At 34.6% G+C, this 14,308-nt stretch overlaps 1 protein-coding gene across 2 annotated transcripts; it reads left to right on the forward strand.

Annotated features, from left to right (window-relative positions):
* Positions 1–1,466: 1,466 nt before the first annotated feature.
* Positions 1,467–12,752, forward strand: LOC129567975 (protein rolling stone-like). Of its 2 annotated transcripts, none has more exons than XM_055445400.1 (5): positions 1,467–1,612; positions 11,068–11,480; positions 11,557–11,676; positions 11,785–11,952; positions 12,021–12,752. In XM_055445400.1, exons 2-5 carry the CDS (start codon positions 11,162–11,164, stop codon positions 12,332–12,334), a joined length of 921 nt encoding a protein of 306 aa, XP_055301375.1. In that variant the 5' UTR covers positions 1,467–1,612; positions 11,068–11,161; the 3' UTR covers positions 12,335–12,752. The 2 variants fall into 2 exon arrangements, with proteins under 2 accessions (XP_055301375.1, XP_055301377.1); XM_055445402.1 differs by lacking the exon at positions 1,467–1,612 and adding an exon at positions 2,710–7,759.
* The last annotated feature ends 1,556 nt before the right edge of the window (positions 12,753–14,308 follow it).

Raw genomic sequence — 14,308 nt, forward strand, 5'->3', positions numbered from 1 at the left:
CAACCAAACCACAAAGTTTGTGAACAACTGACTACAATTTGACACTTAATTATGTAAATTTGCAAATGATGTACTTGCGAAATGGGAAATGATAGCAAAGAGAGAAGAGAATGTGAAATGCTAGTGTCTCAGCAATGAAATTGAGAGAGAGAGAGAGCGCTGACTTTTATCAACAATATAATACATTAAAAAAATTTGATTCCTTCCAAATACTTAACGGAACAGAAAGCTCAAATCTGTCTTTCAAATTTAAAAACATGAAGAAAAAAAAACAACAAAAAGCTCAATCTCGCTAGTTTCGATTTTTAACAGCGGTAACACCAATTCATCTACGCTCAACACTTCAACAAAACTGAAAAAAAACATCGCTGAATCGAAGCATATTAAAAATAAAATAATAATTGTATTGAAGACATAAGCACGGCGCAATGATACACACAATGATAATATCAGAGTTACATACATACACACAGCAAATCACTAAAAAAAAACTAAATACGCACATGATCACTTCGTTATAAAAAGAGAGATACACGTATGGGCAACAGAATAATGAAATAAATTGAATCGTTTGTGTCGCACGAATGGCGATCACTAGAGTGTGTATTGGCCATTTGGTCAGTGGGCTTGTGGGCTTTTAGCACCCAGCCAAAGAAGACTAGTTAAAGCACAGCACAACACACTCTCACACACACACACAACGTACACACTTTTACTCAATCACACGAAAAAAAAAATTGTTGTTTGTTTACATTTTTCCATCGCAATGCACGCCAATACTTACAAAAGCACACACAAATACACCACATTGCAAACACACTTACACACACGTTCTTCACGTTCACATTCCCATGTGCTGACCAATGTGTATACAAACAGCTGTGTACGCAGCACGCTGAAATCTTTGTTTTTCTTTTTTTACGCGTGGAACCGTTCTTTTTCCTTTCGCATATGACTCTTTTTTTCTTCTTCTTCTTTTTTTGCACAGCGCAACCGTAACACATTTGCCGATGCGCTGCTCTATGTTACTTATATTCGATTTATTCATATTCTGTGTCTGTCTGGTTTAGCGATCAGCACTGCTGGGCTTCGCATAGATACGGTGCGCAATGCAAATTTCAAGTTAGTCTTAATTGTGTGCTTCAAGTGGAAACAGTTTTTCTGTGAGAGACTGAGAGCGATAGCATGCGCGCATAAGAAACCAGAGGCTGCGAAAAAAAACCTCTATTCCGCGTTTTGTGTGTTATTAATTTGTTTTCTCCCTTCATTTGGTCTCATGCCAAGCCCGAGTTAAAGCCACTTGTTAATAATATTGTTGTTTTATGAAGAGATCTATTTCTGTTGGACTACAAAGTGATCATAATTTTGTTTGTTTGATTTGGCTTACATGTGACAAACTTAATAAACCATTTGAAAGGCACCCCCCTTTTAATATATATATTGGACACATCTCTACTCTATGACGTAAACAAAGCATAAAGAATAACACAAATAATACAGAGAAGAAGAAAACAAAAAAAACTGTAAGAAAATCCGTTTAACTCAACTATATCGAACAAAGTATCATCAGCACACAGCAGAACAAGAGAAAACTTCAATTTACACGGATGTGGTGCGTATTATTCAGTTTTTGATGATGAAACAAAAAAATAGAACTATGATTTTATATTATCACAAGCTAGTTTTTATTCCGTGTTCTCTTTAAATTTCCAAACAAATTTGTTCAACATTGATAAACAACAACAAAAATAATGTCCGATTCAAGAATTAAAATGAATTCAATCTAACAGAAAAAAAAACTTAAAAAAATAAAATTCACAATAGATCATACGACAACAAAGACAAAAAGAAGGAATGCAAACACAGAATATCCCGGGTTAAACGAGTCATTATGCAATATGATAGAAAGCATATATTTATCGAAAAGAATATAGAATTAGTGAATATAGTGAAGTTAATGAACATTTTAACAATGACAGAAAGAGAAAAAAAAAACAATTCTAAATGCAAAACTGTAAAGTATAAGCTCAACAGTAACCGTAACAACAGCAACCTGATTCTATTCGGAAAATATGGACATATGAATTCAATCGATGAAATATTTTTTGATGAAAATCTTAAAACAAAAAACAAAACAAGTTCCAACGAGATGGGTGATTAGTAGAAGAAGTTTGATGAAGAAGAATTAAAAAAAAATACAAAGAAAAAACACATAGAAATACGAATAAAGTAAACAAAAAAGTAATGCAAATTAATAAACATAAATGAAAGAAAAAACTATATTAAATAAATACGCCATAGAAAACAAACCGAACATTTCATTAAAAACAATTAAAATCAATTATCACTAGACAAACAAACAAAAATTAATACAGCCAATTAAAGAAAATTTCTACCTTTTTTTGCAATTCGATTTTCGAATCGAACGTAAGTAATCGATGCAGTGATTGTGTTTTAACATTTCAATCTAACCTATTGAAAAATAAAAGTCATGGAAATTGCAATGAAGTAGTTGACTCTCTTTTTCTTTCTTCTTACGTCGCTTTCGTTCACACAAATTCGATTCTTATCAGTGGCAGAACATTTTTACCTGGATTTTTTACGAATTACGACACAAAGTGAATTAGAATGTGGAGCAAGTTTATTAGACATTATTAGAAACAAAAAAAAAACCTTGCCATAACTTTGCATCGTGTTTGCATTTGATGCAGTTCAATAACGTGACTTGATTTTACCGTTATCGTGATTTTTTTGTTTCGGATTGTTCTAATTCGTTTCCACAGCGAGAATATTCGAGTGTTTAATTTGCAAATTCATAGAGTTCATTTCGATTTATGAAATTCTTTCTGAGTTCCCAGTCAATTTGCTGAAGATTCGAAAAAACCGATGACAAAATTCACTTGAATTATTATATGTGTGTGCATGTTGCTTGAAATAAATGCGGTTCTTTCAAGATTGGCTTGTTCATTGGCGATTGTCGGGCGGCAATTGCTGCAAAGTCCACGGCATACTCGGTCGATGATGCAAAGTGTTTGCGTGCTGCATTTTACAAAATAGGAGGCGCATACCTATAACTAAAGCATATGATTTTTTTCTCTTCTGTGGCGAGCGCGAAACCATGCGGTTTTGAGTCAATGTATTTTTTTTTCCTCCCGTCCGTTGCGAATGTGTGTTAGAAGTCAAACGTGATGCTTGAGACATTGCACGCCGTGGAATAGAATTAAGTAATCGCATGGCATTTCGATGCAAAAAAAGAGAAGAAACTTTTTTTTTCAATTTATGGACAAGAAATTCACACAGCCGCTCGTTGCTGTTGGGTATTTCAGACGTTGTGTGCGAGTAGGAGCTGCTATTTGCACAAATACCTGTCTCGATTTTATTGAATTTTTTTCTCATATTTTTTTTCTGCTTTTCTTTTTCATCGTCAGAAACGAGTCTTTGCGTCTCTGCGTCTGTATCACCGAGAGATAGATAGATAGATAAACGCTCGTAGCATTTGCTGTGGCTGTGTTTCAATGAATAACAAAAACTTTGCACCAAATGCATAAAAGTAATGACAAAAACGAGCGCATGGAATGAGTTAGAGAAAAGTTGCCAGGGGTTCCGTAATCTTTGCACAGACTTGCAATGATCACGATGAATGGATCTTTTGTAATTCCGTTGAAAATGAACGGTTTTCAATTTAGCGATTCGAATTGTGTAGCCATATCATAACGTTCCGAATCGTAAACTACCTTTTTTTTCGTGGCGCTCCGTAATTTGTAATACAGCTCGGACCGGGTGGTTTCTCATCAAAGAAGTACAATGTGTTGTTTTGTGTTTTTTTTCGCGTGTCTTTTTTTTAATCGCCTGGTTTTGCATTCCAATTGTGTACTTCGCGTATGGTTTTTGTTTTCTTCATCTTTGGAAACCGGCAATTATTTTGGACACCGCAATATTAACGGTCCGAAACTGCCTAAAAGGAATGCAACTGTGCATGCTATGAATTCTTAATTTGTGTGTTTAGCAAAGACGCAAGACAATGGAATAAAATTAGCGCTACATTTTATTCAATTTGTTGGACAATAAAAGAAAAGAGAAAGAACCGCAGCCACAGCAGCAGCAGCAACAGCACCCACAGTAATAACAACCATTATTTTTGCGATCATTTTTTTATTATTACAAACACGCAAGACAATGCAGCGATTAATTCAAATGATGATTTTTTGTTAGTAGTTTGCTTTATTCATGTTTTCTTTAGACACAGTGGCGAAGGTTAATTGCCTGCCTCATGCATTTGTACGTCCCTGTTTCAACACCAATCCGTTTTACGGTGCTGTGGTCGCTGCATTTTTGTTGTTATTATGCATATTGACGTTTAAATATGCGCATGTATTTCTGTACATACTTGTGTAGTAAAACAACGAGGCAAGGTAGAATGCACATGCCGCATGGGTTTGCTCAGTAAATTGTGCGCGAATATTTTCGCGTAATTTTTCGTGACTTGTGTGTTTGGGTCGCATGTCATGATCGACATCACCTGTTACAGGGCCAAAGTACTTATTATGCTTATTTGAAAGCGCGTTTCAATGAAATTTGACAGGTAAAATGACACTAAATTTGCCTGTTTTCGATGCGCCTACAAAAACTAAATGACTATGTAGTTACATTTCAATGCTGCTAATAGGTTCTACAGACAAAATATCCCATACTCGACACATGCTCGTATTCGTTTGAATTGCAAAAGGAAAAACGAAAATCGCGATTTTCAAATACGTGTGCTAATTATTTGCGCATACATTATCTCCATCAAACCAAATAATATGTAGGAAAAAAAACATCGCGCGAAGAATTTGTAAAAATAGTAGTTTTCCTTCCATTTATTTATTTATTTAAAGAGACGGTTATATTCTGTGCCATCGACTGTGCAACAAAAACAGGCGATTCGATTGAGTAGACATCATGCTCAAATACTGATAGTTGTTTTATGTCAAGCGATATCATTGACTTTGATTTGCGTTCATCCATATCGCTGCCACTATAACCGAACACGCGCCAGACTCTATCACGAACAAAATAAAACGCCCTGCAATATATTAATGTCGATTAAATCGGCGAAAATTCATCCAAGTGAAAAAAAATAGTTAGCAATACGAAAAAAAAAAATGAAAGTAAAAAAACAGACAAAATAAATAAAGACAAACAGGTATTGAACGGAGGAGATCGGTAGCTCAACGGCGTAATATTGAGAGGCGTGAGAGTGTGAATGTTTAGTATAACCGAAAAAAAGCCATTCAAGTTTTCACAGTTCGAGAAAGATTTTGTATTTGCCGTTTGTAGTTCATGGCCAACATTCGTCAAGGTCAGGAATACCACGCATGCGCTACGGCACACCGATACGGTTTAAGCGGTGTTTGTATTATCATATTCAATTGTATCGTCTTTTCTTCTTCAGTCATTGTCATTGCTTTGTTTCGTTTTCTATTATATTTCGTATGCTTAAATGGATGTAGCATGTTTTCAATGAGTTTTATGCAAAGCTTATGATAATCGGTGGCTGCTTTGAATTTAACCGCCAAATTAATTACGGATGGTGATGATCTTGGGTTTAATATGCCCAAAAATGCACATATCAGCTGTTGTTTTATTCGCATGTTTATCTTCTGGCAAAATAAAACAGTTTCGTTTTGTTTTTCAGACAAACAAAACCGATGAATTCGTGAAAACATCGTTTGGTTTTGTCTTTTTGTTCATTCATCTGGACACGCGGGCGACATTTCATTAAAGTCAAATTTTTACACAACAGTGTAATGATAGCAATAGAATGAAAATAAATCAATTTTGTTTTTTTTGCCATTGTCAGTTGCCGAGGTTGAATTTGGTTTTTGTTTTGCCCACCTCTTATATTTGAAAACATTGAAAAATGGTTCAAATTCCAAACCCATACGAAATTTTTGTTTTTGAACCATAAAATTAGAATATAAATACACGCACATTTGGTGTGAATTTGAAAAGGAATGGCATTCACTGCCTAGAGAAAAAAACGCTGAGCAAAAAAAACACCCAGATGAGCAAATAAGCGAAAGGAAGAAAATTTAAAGTTGTGTAATACTGACACGTATATATTTAGTTCAAAAAGAATCCATTCACAAACGGGTCAGCAATAAAAGTGGCTATCTTATTTCCATTCTCAAGGTAAATGGCTTCCAGTCTGATTTCGGTCATATTTGTACATTCTCATTCAGAAATGGTACGATCTATACTGCTTTGTATTCACCATATCTCCTTGCGATCATTTCGTATTACTTTTTCCAAGATATGCATGTATAAAAAAACATCAGTCCCTCGAGCCCAGTAGGTCTGCTGTTTTTTTCTTCCTTCATTTTTGCATCATACCAATCAGTGGCAATTACTATACCATGGTGTTAAATTTTTTTTTCGGCTAACGTATAGCGAAACCTCCATACCAACGTAATATTTGCCAATCACTATATTCGCCGAACTCGGTCTCTATAATTTCGATAGACGCCGATTTGTGCAATAGACTTGGTATTCAATGGGTTTTTGATTCATTTCGAATTCGAGGGCAATCAAAACAAAAGAAAATCTACAAATGAAAAATTCAAACATATCATAGAAATTAAAAATGAAAACATCGGCGAAGGTGCGAATTGAAACGTACAATTCTTCGGAAAAAAAATTAGCTATAAAAGACGAAGATGTTGCGAAATTTAATTGACGTCGTCATACACGTAATGGACATGCCGTTATAACATAATTTTTTTTTCTCTTTCGTTCAGTGTTTAGTGTCATTAAATTGACGAATTTAAAATAGTAAAATCGGTAAAACTCTCTACGACAGCCGATCCATTAACGTTTGGTGCTCTTGATTGATGAAATTATCGTCTTGCCTTTCGGCTACTAACTCACCGTTTAGCCTACAGTTTCAATTTCGAAATACGCATGAGTCTGCACATTTTGTTTTTGTTCAACAATTTAATCGCAACTTTAATCAGTTTCTACGCATGAACAATTATTATGATTTTTTATGGCGGTTACGATACTTTTGAAACACTTTGTTCGAGTCAATTCATATAATTAATTCCTTTTCATTTATTCTTCCGTCAATGGGATGAAATATGTGTCATTCATTTCACAGAGCCGGCCGATAACAATGTGCATGCGATTGAGTGTCAATAAAATAAAAGACGAAATTGCGTCGCGTCATTTCAATTCTTCGCAGAGTTTGTAATTAAACATATCTTACTAACCGTTTGAGCATTTTATGACCATACAATTCTGGTACGTTCGTGTTTCTTTGAATATCTACGTAGGCTTGACAATCATTCGAGGTAGGCCTCCGCATGCGATAGGCAAAAACGAAATAACAATCGCATGAAGCAATAGACTATTTTTGAGGAGACTCGAATGACTCACAGGTCGAAACGATCTCAATAAACACGTTGTTGATGAAGTTTACTTCAAAAGTTTACTTCATGCATTGTAATATCGTACGATTCGGATAGGTTTGGCCACAGTGATAAGGGCTTGTTATCGATGCTGTTGACTTGCAACAACTCGACAAATTATTCCTGGGCCCAGTCTGGTTCAGTTACGAAAGTAAGATAAAATATCGTTTTGATCGTGCAATTAAGTGGACGTATGTTCTTGAACGCCAACTGAAAAAAAAATAAAGTATAAGCTAGTGTTTCTTTTGAAAAATAAGCATAGCCGAACCTAAAGTGTATTCGAATCAGAAGTGCGTCTTGTTTTCAATACGGTATGAATTGTCGTAATTGTTTCATTCATAAAGCCTTTGATGGTATGAAAATAAGCAAAACCAATCGGACCATTGCCGCAATTCACGTTTCATTCGTAAAATCATCCATTGAGCTCAAAAACATCGTACGGCTTCAATGGGTACAATTAAAGTGTTTTTTTTTATTGACCCAAAATGAATTGATGGGAAAAAACACTGATCTTGCTCGCCTTCCAATTTATTGGTTTAAGATCGAAAATTTCGATTCGAAATGAATGGCAAGAAAAAAACCAAAGGCAATCCGAAACTCGAACCAAATGTCCAACACTAGAAACATATATATGTGTGTTTTGTCTTCTTTGACGTGCTTGAATTGGTCATAAATCTAGTGACATTTTTTATAGTTCCAGTGATATAAATATAGTCAGCAAAGACGCAAATGTGGGCAAAAATATACATATTAAAATAACATGCTGGTTTTTTTTTCCATTTGCCGGTTCAATTAGCGCATCTTAATGTATATTTGTCGTTATACCTATAGATAAATATCGCTGGAGGTCAACATTGATACTAAATACCATAATTCTGTAGGCATATATTATGTGTGTGTGTGTGTGTGTGTTTTTGTGTTGATAGGTATGGCTATATAAGTCTCCTTCAATAAAATCAAATGAACTTTTCTTCGATAGCTTTGAAGAGTATTGATACAGGTGGTTGTTCGTAAATGCCATAAAACGTTCAACTTTACAATCAACTAACTGTAATGAAGTAAAATTGTTTTGAATTCCGGCATACACAGAACGTGCCGTCTCAATTGTTTGTAAATAAAAATTTGATATACTCCTTTTAGCCTGCACAAGTCTGAAAATGACTGAAAGAAGAAAAAAACATTGTCGAATAAGTCAACCGGTTATATTTTTTTCAGTGCGTATCATACAAATTCATTCTATAGCGTGATCATTTTGCGTGATGGTGTACTGTTGTAACCGTGTAATTTTGGTTTTCCATTTTGCCAGTAATGGTGGAAATGAATTATCTGCTTCCCATCCTTATTCCCCGATCTTATCAGCAAACTTTTTGCTTTAAAATTGAGCAATCGATAAATGACGTCCAATGTGGTCGGGTGTCATCAGTAATACATTACTGTGTTGATCGGTCACTCCAATGTCAGTAACGCACAAACTTTCGAAATAGTGGGAATATTGCGCTGTTTTTTCTCTGTAACTTATTTCAACTTAGAATTGTTTTTGTCTCTTCCAATGATTTGCTTAGATTTCCCTTATTTCTTTGTCATTAAATGACCTGTCTGTTCATTTCAATTTTGAAAGACATAATATAGTTGAACTTTGTCGACTTGCTTTAAAGCACTTAAAAGTGAAACAAGTTTGAGCTTCTTGCGTCAGTGATTCTAAGTTCTTGAAGAGTGCGTGCCTGTGTATAAATTAGCTGCAACATTTCCTGAGGTAAACAAAAACAAGCTTTAAAATATGACGCAATATGCCCACCAGCGGCAAAAAAAGAAGTTTCGTTAGAGAGGAGAAAGAATCGGTGTAACTTTCGATCATATTTTCGAGCTAAAAAAAACTTAAAACAGGAAATTTATTATTTTCATAGAGAGATGTCGAGAAATGAAAACCAGAAGCCTTAATTGCTGTTATCTAACTTGCGATGATAATTAAGTCAAATGTGTGTGTGTGTGTGTGTGTGTGCACACATCGATACATGGATATGACGTAGATTATCGTTCGATATCTTCCATGGATATAGAGCCAACTGTAGTGTATCACATCAAACAGAAGATAATCACATCATAGTTTTGTTGTTGCATACGGTCTCTAACATGTTTGCAATGGCAATCTAATCTATTAACTAAAGCGCTGATGTGCAATTATTCATTTTTCTTCTTTTTTTCGTAACTTCTTCTTGATGAACACCACATTTGCTCAACCCGTCTATTTATACAAATAAGCCTATATTATCTCGATGCTATCACCTTAATAATGTCCAGTTTGTTTTGCACACCGTAAAATTTATTGTTCCATTTTTATTGTATGTTATTCAATATTTTGCGTCGCATTATATTTTTTTATTGGTACAATGTTTCAATCGGTTTACATTTCAAGTAGTTAACAGATGTCCATCCGGAAATCGAATTTCAAGTACATTGAACAATGATTGACAGCAAACGGACGACAGGTGTTCAACTTGGTTGAATTTCGGAAGCTATCCTCGTTAAAACATTCAACGATAATACATTATTTTCACAGTAAACTAATTGTGTTCACTGTTCATTGGCCAAACTCAATATGGAACTCAATGGACAAAATTTGACACTTTTAATGTCATTTTTTGCGAACAGAGCACAATTCCTCTCTGCAAACGGACTGAGCCTTTCAGTATGTCAGAATAAGTATGACACGAGAGAAGGGTGTGTACATTTCGTGTCGTAATTGTTTTGTCCGATCTTCAGTCTACACCAATAAAAACGGTTCTCTCTTTGTTTACGTTGTGTGGTATGATTAATCTAATTTATATTTGTTTAAATGACAATGATTTTTGATAATGTCAATCAAGTTTAAGCATGTGAAAGAAGTCGACACTATATGCACACAGAGAAAGAGAGGTTAGTGACATCCAGGGGTGGGTAATTGACGCTATTTCATCATTACCACAATTTGTAGTAAGCATAAGGAAGATATACGAAAGCAAGTTGCAGACCTCATCTTCACTTCCAACTATCTCATTGTCTTCAATCAATTCAAATTGAAACAAAACAAAGTCCTGGGTCTACCCCTGATTTACATTTATAGATAGTGGTTCTCCCATTCAAAACAGTGCAACAATCAGATATTTACAAAACATGTATACAATTGGAGCATCAAGATAGGTTCGCTTTGGCTGCACAGAATGGACGTTCGTTAAATAAAAAAGGTCAATCAATTCGAACTCTAATCAATCAGTCTGTGTTTGATAATTCGCTGGGAAAGTAATTTATTGCTAATGTTGCTGTATTTTTCTGCATGGCATATGTCAAGAATGCACTCATAGATTGAGAAAATCTTGTGAGCAATCAAAGGTAGTTGCGAAATGTCTCATTGCGCACAACATGTACAAAATGCTCTCGTGACTTAATATTTTACGTGAATAAATTCAAACTTGTGGTTCTAGTATCATTCCGACCGCTGTACTGTGCACAGCACTGTCTTGTGCAGTCTCTCAGATAGTGCTATAAATGCACTATAATTACAAATCGACAATATTTTCTGAAATTATCCGTTACTTAACGTAAACGTTTTATTTTTCTTCTTCTTTCATTTGTATTGCTGCAGAAAGTGCCGAATAATCTCGTGACATAATTCACAAACAAACTAGTGATAGCACTCGACTATTGGCACATATTGTGACTGGACGGAAGAAACAAAGATGTCGAACAAAATGATAAAGACGTACAAAAAGGAGCTGAAGCTGAGTAATTGCGGATTTGATCACGATCCTGTGGATTCAATGGTGCGTTCACAATGGCAATCAAGATCGAAAAACAATTTCTATTTGGTCTACCGATGGTTGGTTGCAATATTTGTGATTGCTGTGGTGATTGTATCGATGTTCTCGCACGTGGAAAAATACAGTTTCGGCCTATTCTTCATATATTTAACGCATTGGGGCATCTTAATCAATATGGTGGTCGGTGTATTTGGTGCCATTCTCGTGACTGTTTGGCACTTTCACTCAGACTTCAAAGGTAATTCATCCACGCATTTTTTTTAACTCACTTCGTCAAAATATTGGCAATCAAAATAAATGGTTTTTATTTATAGAAAATGTTCTGAAAAATAGCGAAATGCCGACAGCGTTCAAAATCTACTGGGCTTTGCACAATATCGCGTTAATCACGTCATTCGCGGTGACGATAATTTACTGGAGTATATTGCATAATGGTGGGTCATTTTTTTAATTGTCTCGTGTCATATTAAGATAATGAATTTTATGTATAACATTATAACGACGACACGAAATTCGTTTTCATTTTCTGTGTTCGAGTGTAGACAAAATACCGTTAAACGCACCAAACATCTTATCACACGCGATGAACTCGGTTATCATGTTTTTGGATATACTCATCGTGGCCTATCCCCTCCGATTGTACCATGTCATTCAACCGATTTGCTTTGGTGTTTCGTACGGAATATTTTCGTTCATTTATTACTTGTGTGGTAAGGGAGTAACCCATAACCGTTTGTAATTGGTTGGAAATAATGAATTCTACTTGTTACACACATAGGTGGGGTCAACATACTTGGAAACCCGTACATTTATAATGTCTTGAACTGGAATGAACCCGGTAAAGCCATGGTAACCGTCTTTGGCACATTGATTTTGGCCATCATTGTTCATGTCACTCTATTTTGGATCTACAAATTGCGTGTTTTCGTACAACGACGATACTTTAGCACTCAATTGATTTTGCCCACCAAAGTGCCGAAACAACAACGACTTAACAGCTCATTGGGGTCACAGATTTCAATGGTATTCGGTGGTGACGACGGTTGCACAAATGATGCATTTAAAATAAGCTCCGAAAAAATGTGTAAATAGTTTTAGCATAAGATAAATATAAGTAATATAGAGAGCATATAGCGCATGTGACAATTAGCACGAAAATGTAAAAACCAGGGAAACTATTCGCTGTTAGTTGAACTTTGTCATTCATTTCGATTGACAGCAGTATTAACATTTAAATAAACAAATATTATGGCTTAAGGTTTATGTGTAATTAGCATAGGAATTGTTATTCTACGAGATTCTCACTTTTATTGCCTTCTTTGAACAATGAATTATTTGAATAATAACATTCCTTGAAAATTGAAAACTGAACAAAAACAAAAAAGCAATCAACCAACCAAACAAATCACAAAATATGTGAGAATTGAAAATATATTTATCATGATAATTATGTAGCATAGCAAAAGCGTGAAATAAAATTACAAAGAATTCTGTGATTTGTACGACGAGAGTTTTTACGTTTGTTTTCTTATTATTTTTTAAGGTTCAAAGTGTCATCAATTCCGAGGTATTATTACTAACTGGACGTGGAATTACTTCCATTTTCGCTGTTGGCTTTGACGCTGTTTATACTTTTTGCTGGATTTCTTTCTTTTTGTATGTGCACAGAGAAACCCCCTTACCAAGTAAGGGTTAGTAAGATTTACAGAAAATATATAGCGCTGTAGCATTAGTTTATCAATATGCATTTTCAATTGTTTATCTATAAATGATATGAATGGTTTGAAGCGAAAATGTAATACAGAAAAGTTGAGCGGAAAAATGTCAAATGAAAAGGGATAGCTATAAAGTTCACTATAGTTTACTACACAGTTTACTATATAGCTATCCCTTTTCCGCTCATTCATCATCGACATTTTTCCGCTCAACTTTTCTGTATTACATTTTCGCTCCAAACCATTCATATAATCAGAAAGTCATGGTGCGTTTTGTTTAATTTTGTGTTTATTTGTTGTTTCAATATAGATTTCCAACAGACATCGTGAAAATATAATGTTTCTTTGTTTAATTTCAAACAAAAAAAAACACTTTCGTTAGAGTCCACCCTAAGCGAATGCGAGATTGAAACTAAAATTAAATGTTTTGAGTGAAGTAGGTTGTAAATAAAAAAAATGTAAAGTCTTATTTTGATTTATGTTATCATATAGCAAAGAAAAATATTATTGAATTGGGGCTCTGTCGAAAAACTCAATAAAAATGTCTTCTTCCGTGGCACAGAAAGAATTTGGATGGGCCTTGTAATTCGCTTTGTAATGTATATAATTTACGCAATCGCCAATCATATTCATCACAAGTTAGGTTCCACTCTTTGTTACAATGTGTTCTCATAATATTTTCATTGATGAACGAGGACGAGCCCAGTAAACAAAAACTTTTCAGACTCTTAAATATCGACAAATAACCATTTATCGTATCTAATTTCAGTTGTTCTATTTCCTGTTTTCGGTCAAGGGTTGGAATGATAAGAACACTTTGTAACAGGGGCAATGCATTCACAAGTTTCAAACTGTTTTCGAAACTTAACAAATCCGTAGTTTGAAGACGAATTTTTTCTATTGACTGCTGTTCTTTGATAAAGTTAAAAAACGAACTATCCCATTTAAATTCACCTTTTAACGATAACACTTTCAATTGATTAGTTCTTAATAGCAATGGGAATTTCATTTTTGTTGAGGACCAAAAATCTATCACTAAATTTGTAACATTCGGACACTGTATAAAATGAGAATTATCATTCGCATTCTTTACTCTGATATAAAGGCTTTCAATAGACTGAAAATATTTGGCAATGATTTGTAAAACACATATTTTTTAGAATGCAATGCAAAACTTCGTAATTGAGGGTTCAAGCGCAAAAATTCAGCGATTATATAGCTATCTTGACTGTAAGTGTTTGCATAAAAAAGGATAAAATCCAAATGATGTAAATTTGGAATGTGTACTGGTGCGAAACATTCCGGATGCCTTAGCAGAAAATTTAGGCGACCTAAATTTGGGAAAATTGTT

Source organism: Sitodiplosis mosellana, unplaced genomic scaffold (genome assembly GCF_009176505.1).
Source record: "Sitodiplosis mosellana isolate CC-2019 unplaced genomic scaffold, AAFC_SMos_1.0 Smas_scaffold_14, whole genome shotgun sequence".
NCBI classification, from domain to species: domain Eukaryota; kingdom Metazoa; phylum Arthropoda; class Insecta; order Diptera; family Cecidomyiidae; genus Sitodiplosis; species Sitodiplosis mosellana.

Coding starts and splice junctions, on each gene's coding strand:
- LOC129567975 (XM_055445400.1), top strand. CDS start 11,162: ATGTCGAACAAAATGATAAAGACGTACAAAAAGGAGCTGAAGCTGAGT. Junction 11,677..11,784: donor CTGGAGTATATTGCATAATG/GTGGGTCATTTT, acceptor GTTCGAGTGTAG/ACAAAATACCGTTAAACGCA. Junction 11,953..12,020: donor GTTCATTTATTACTTGTGTG/GTAAGGGAGTAA, acceptor TTACACACATAG/GTGGGGTCAACATACTTGGA.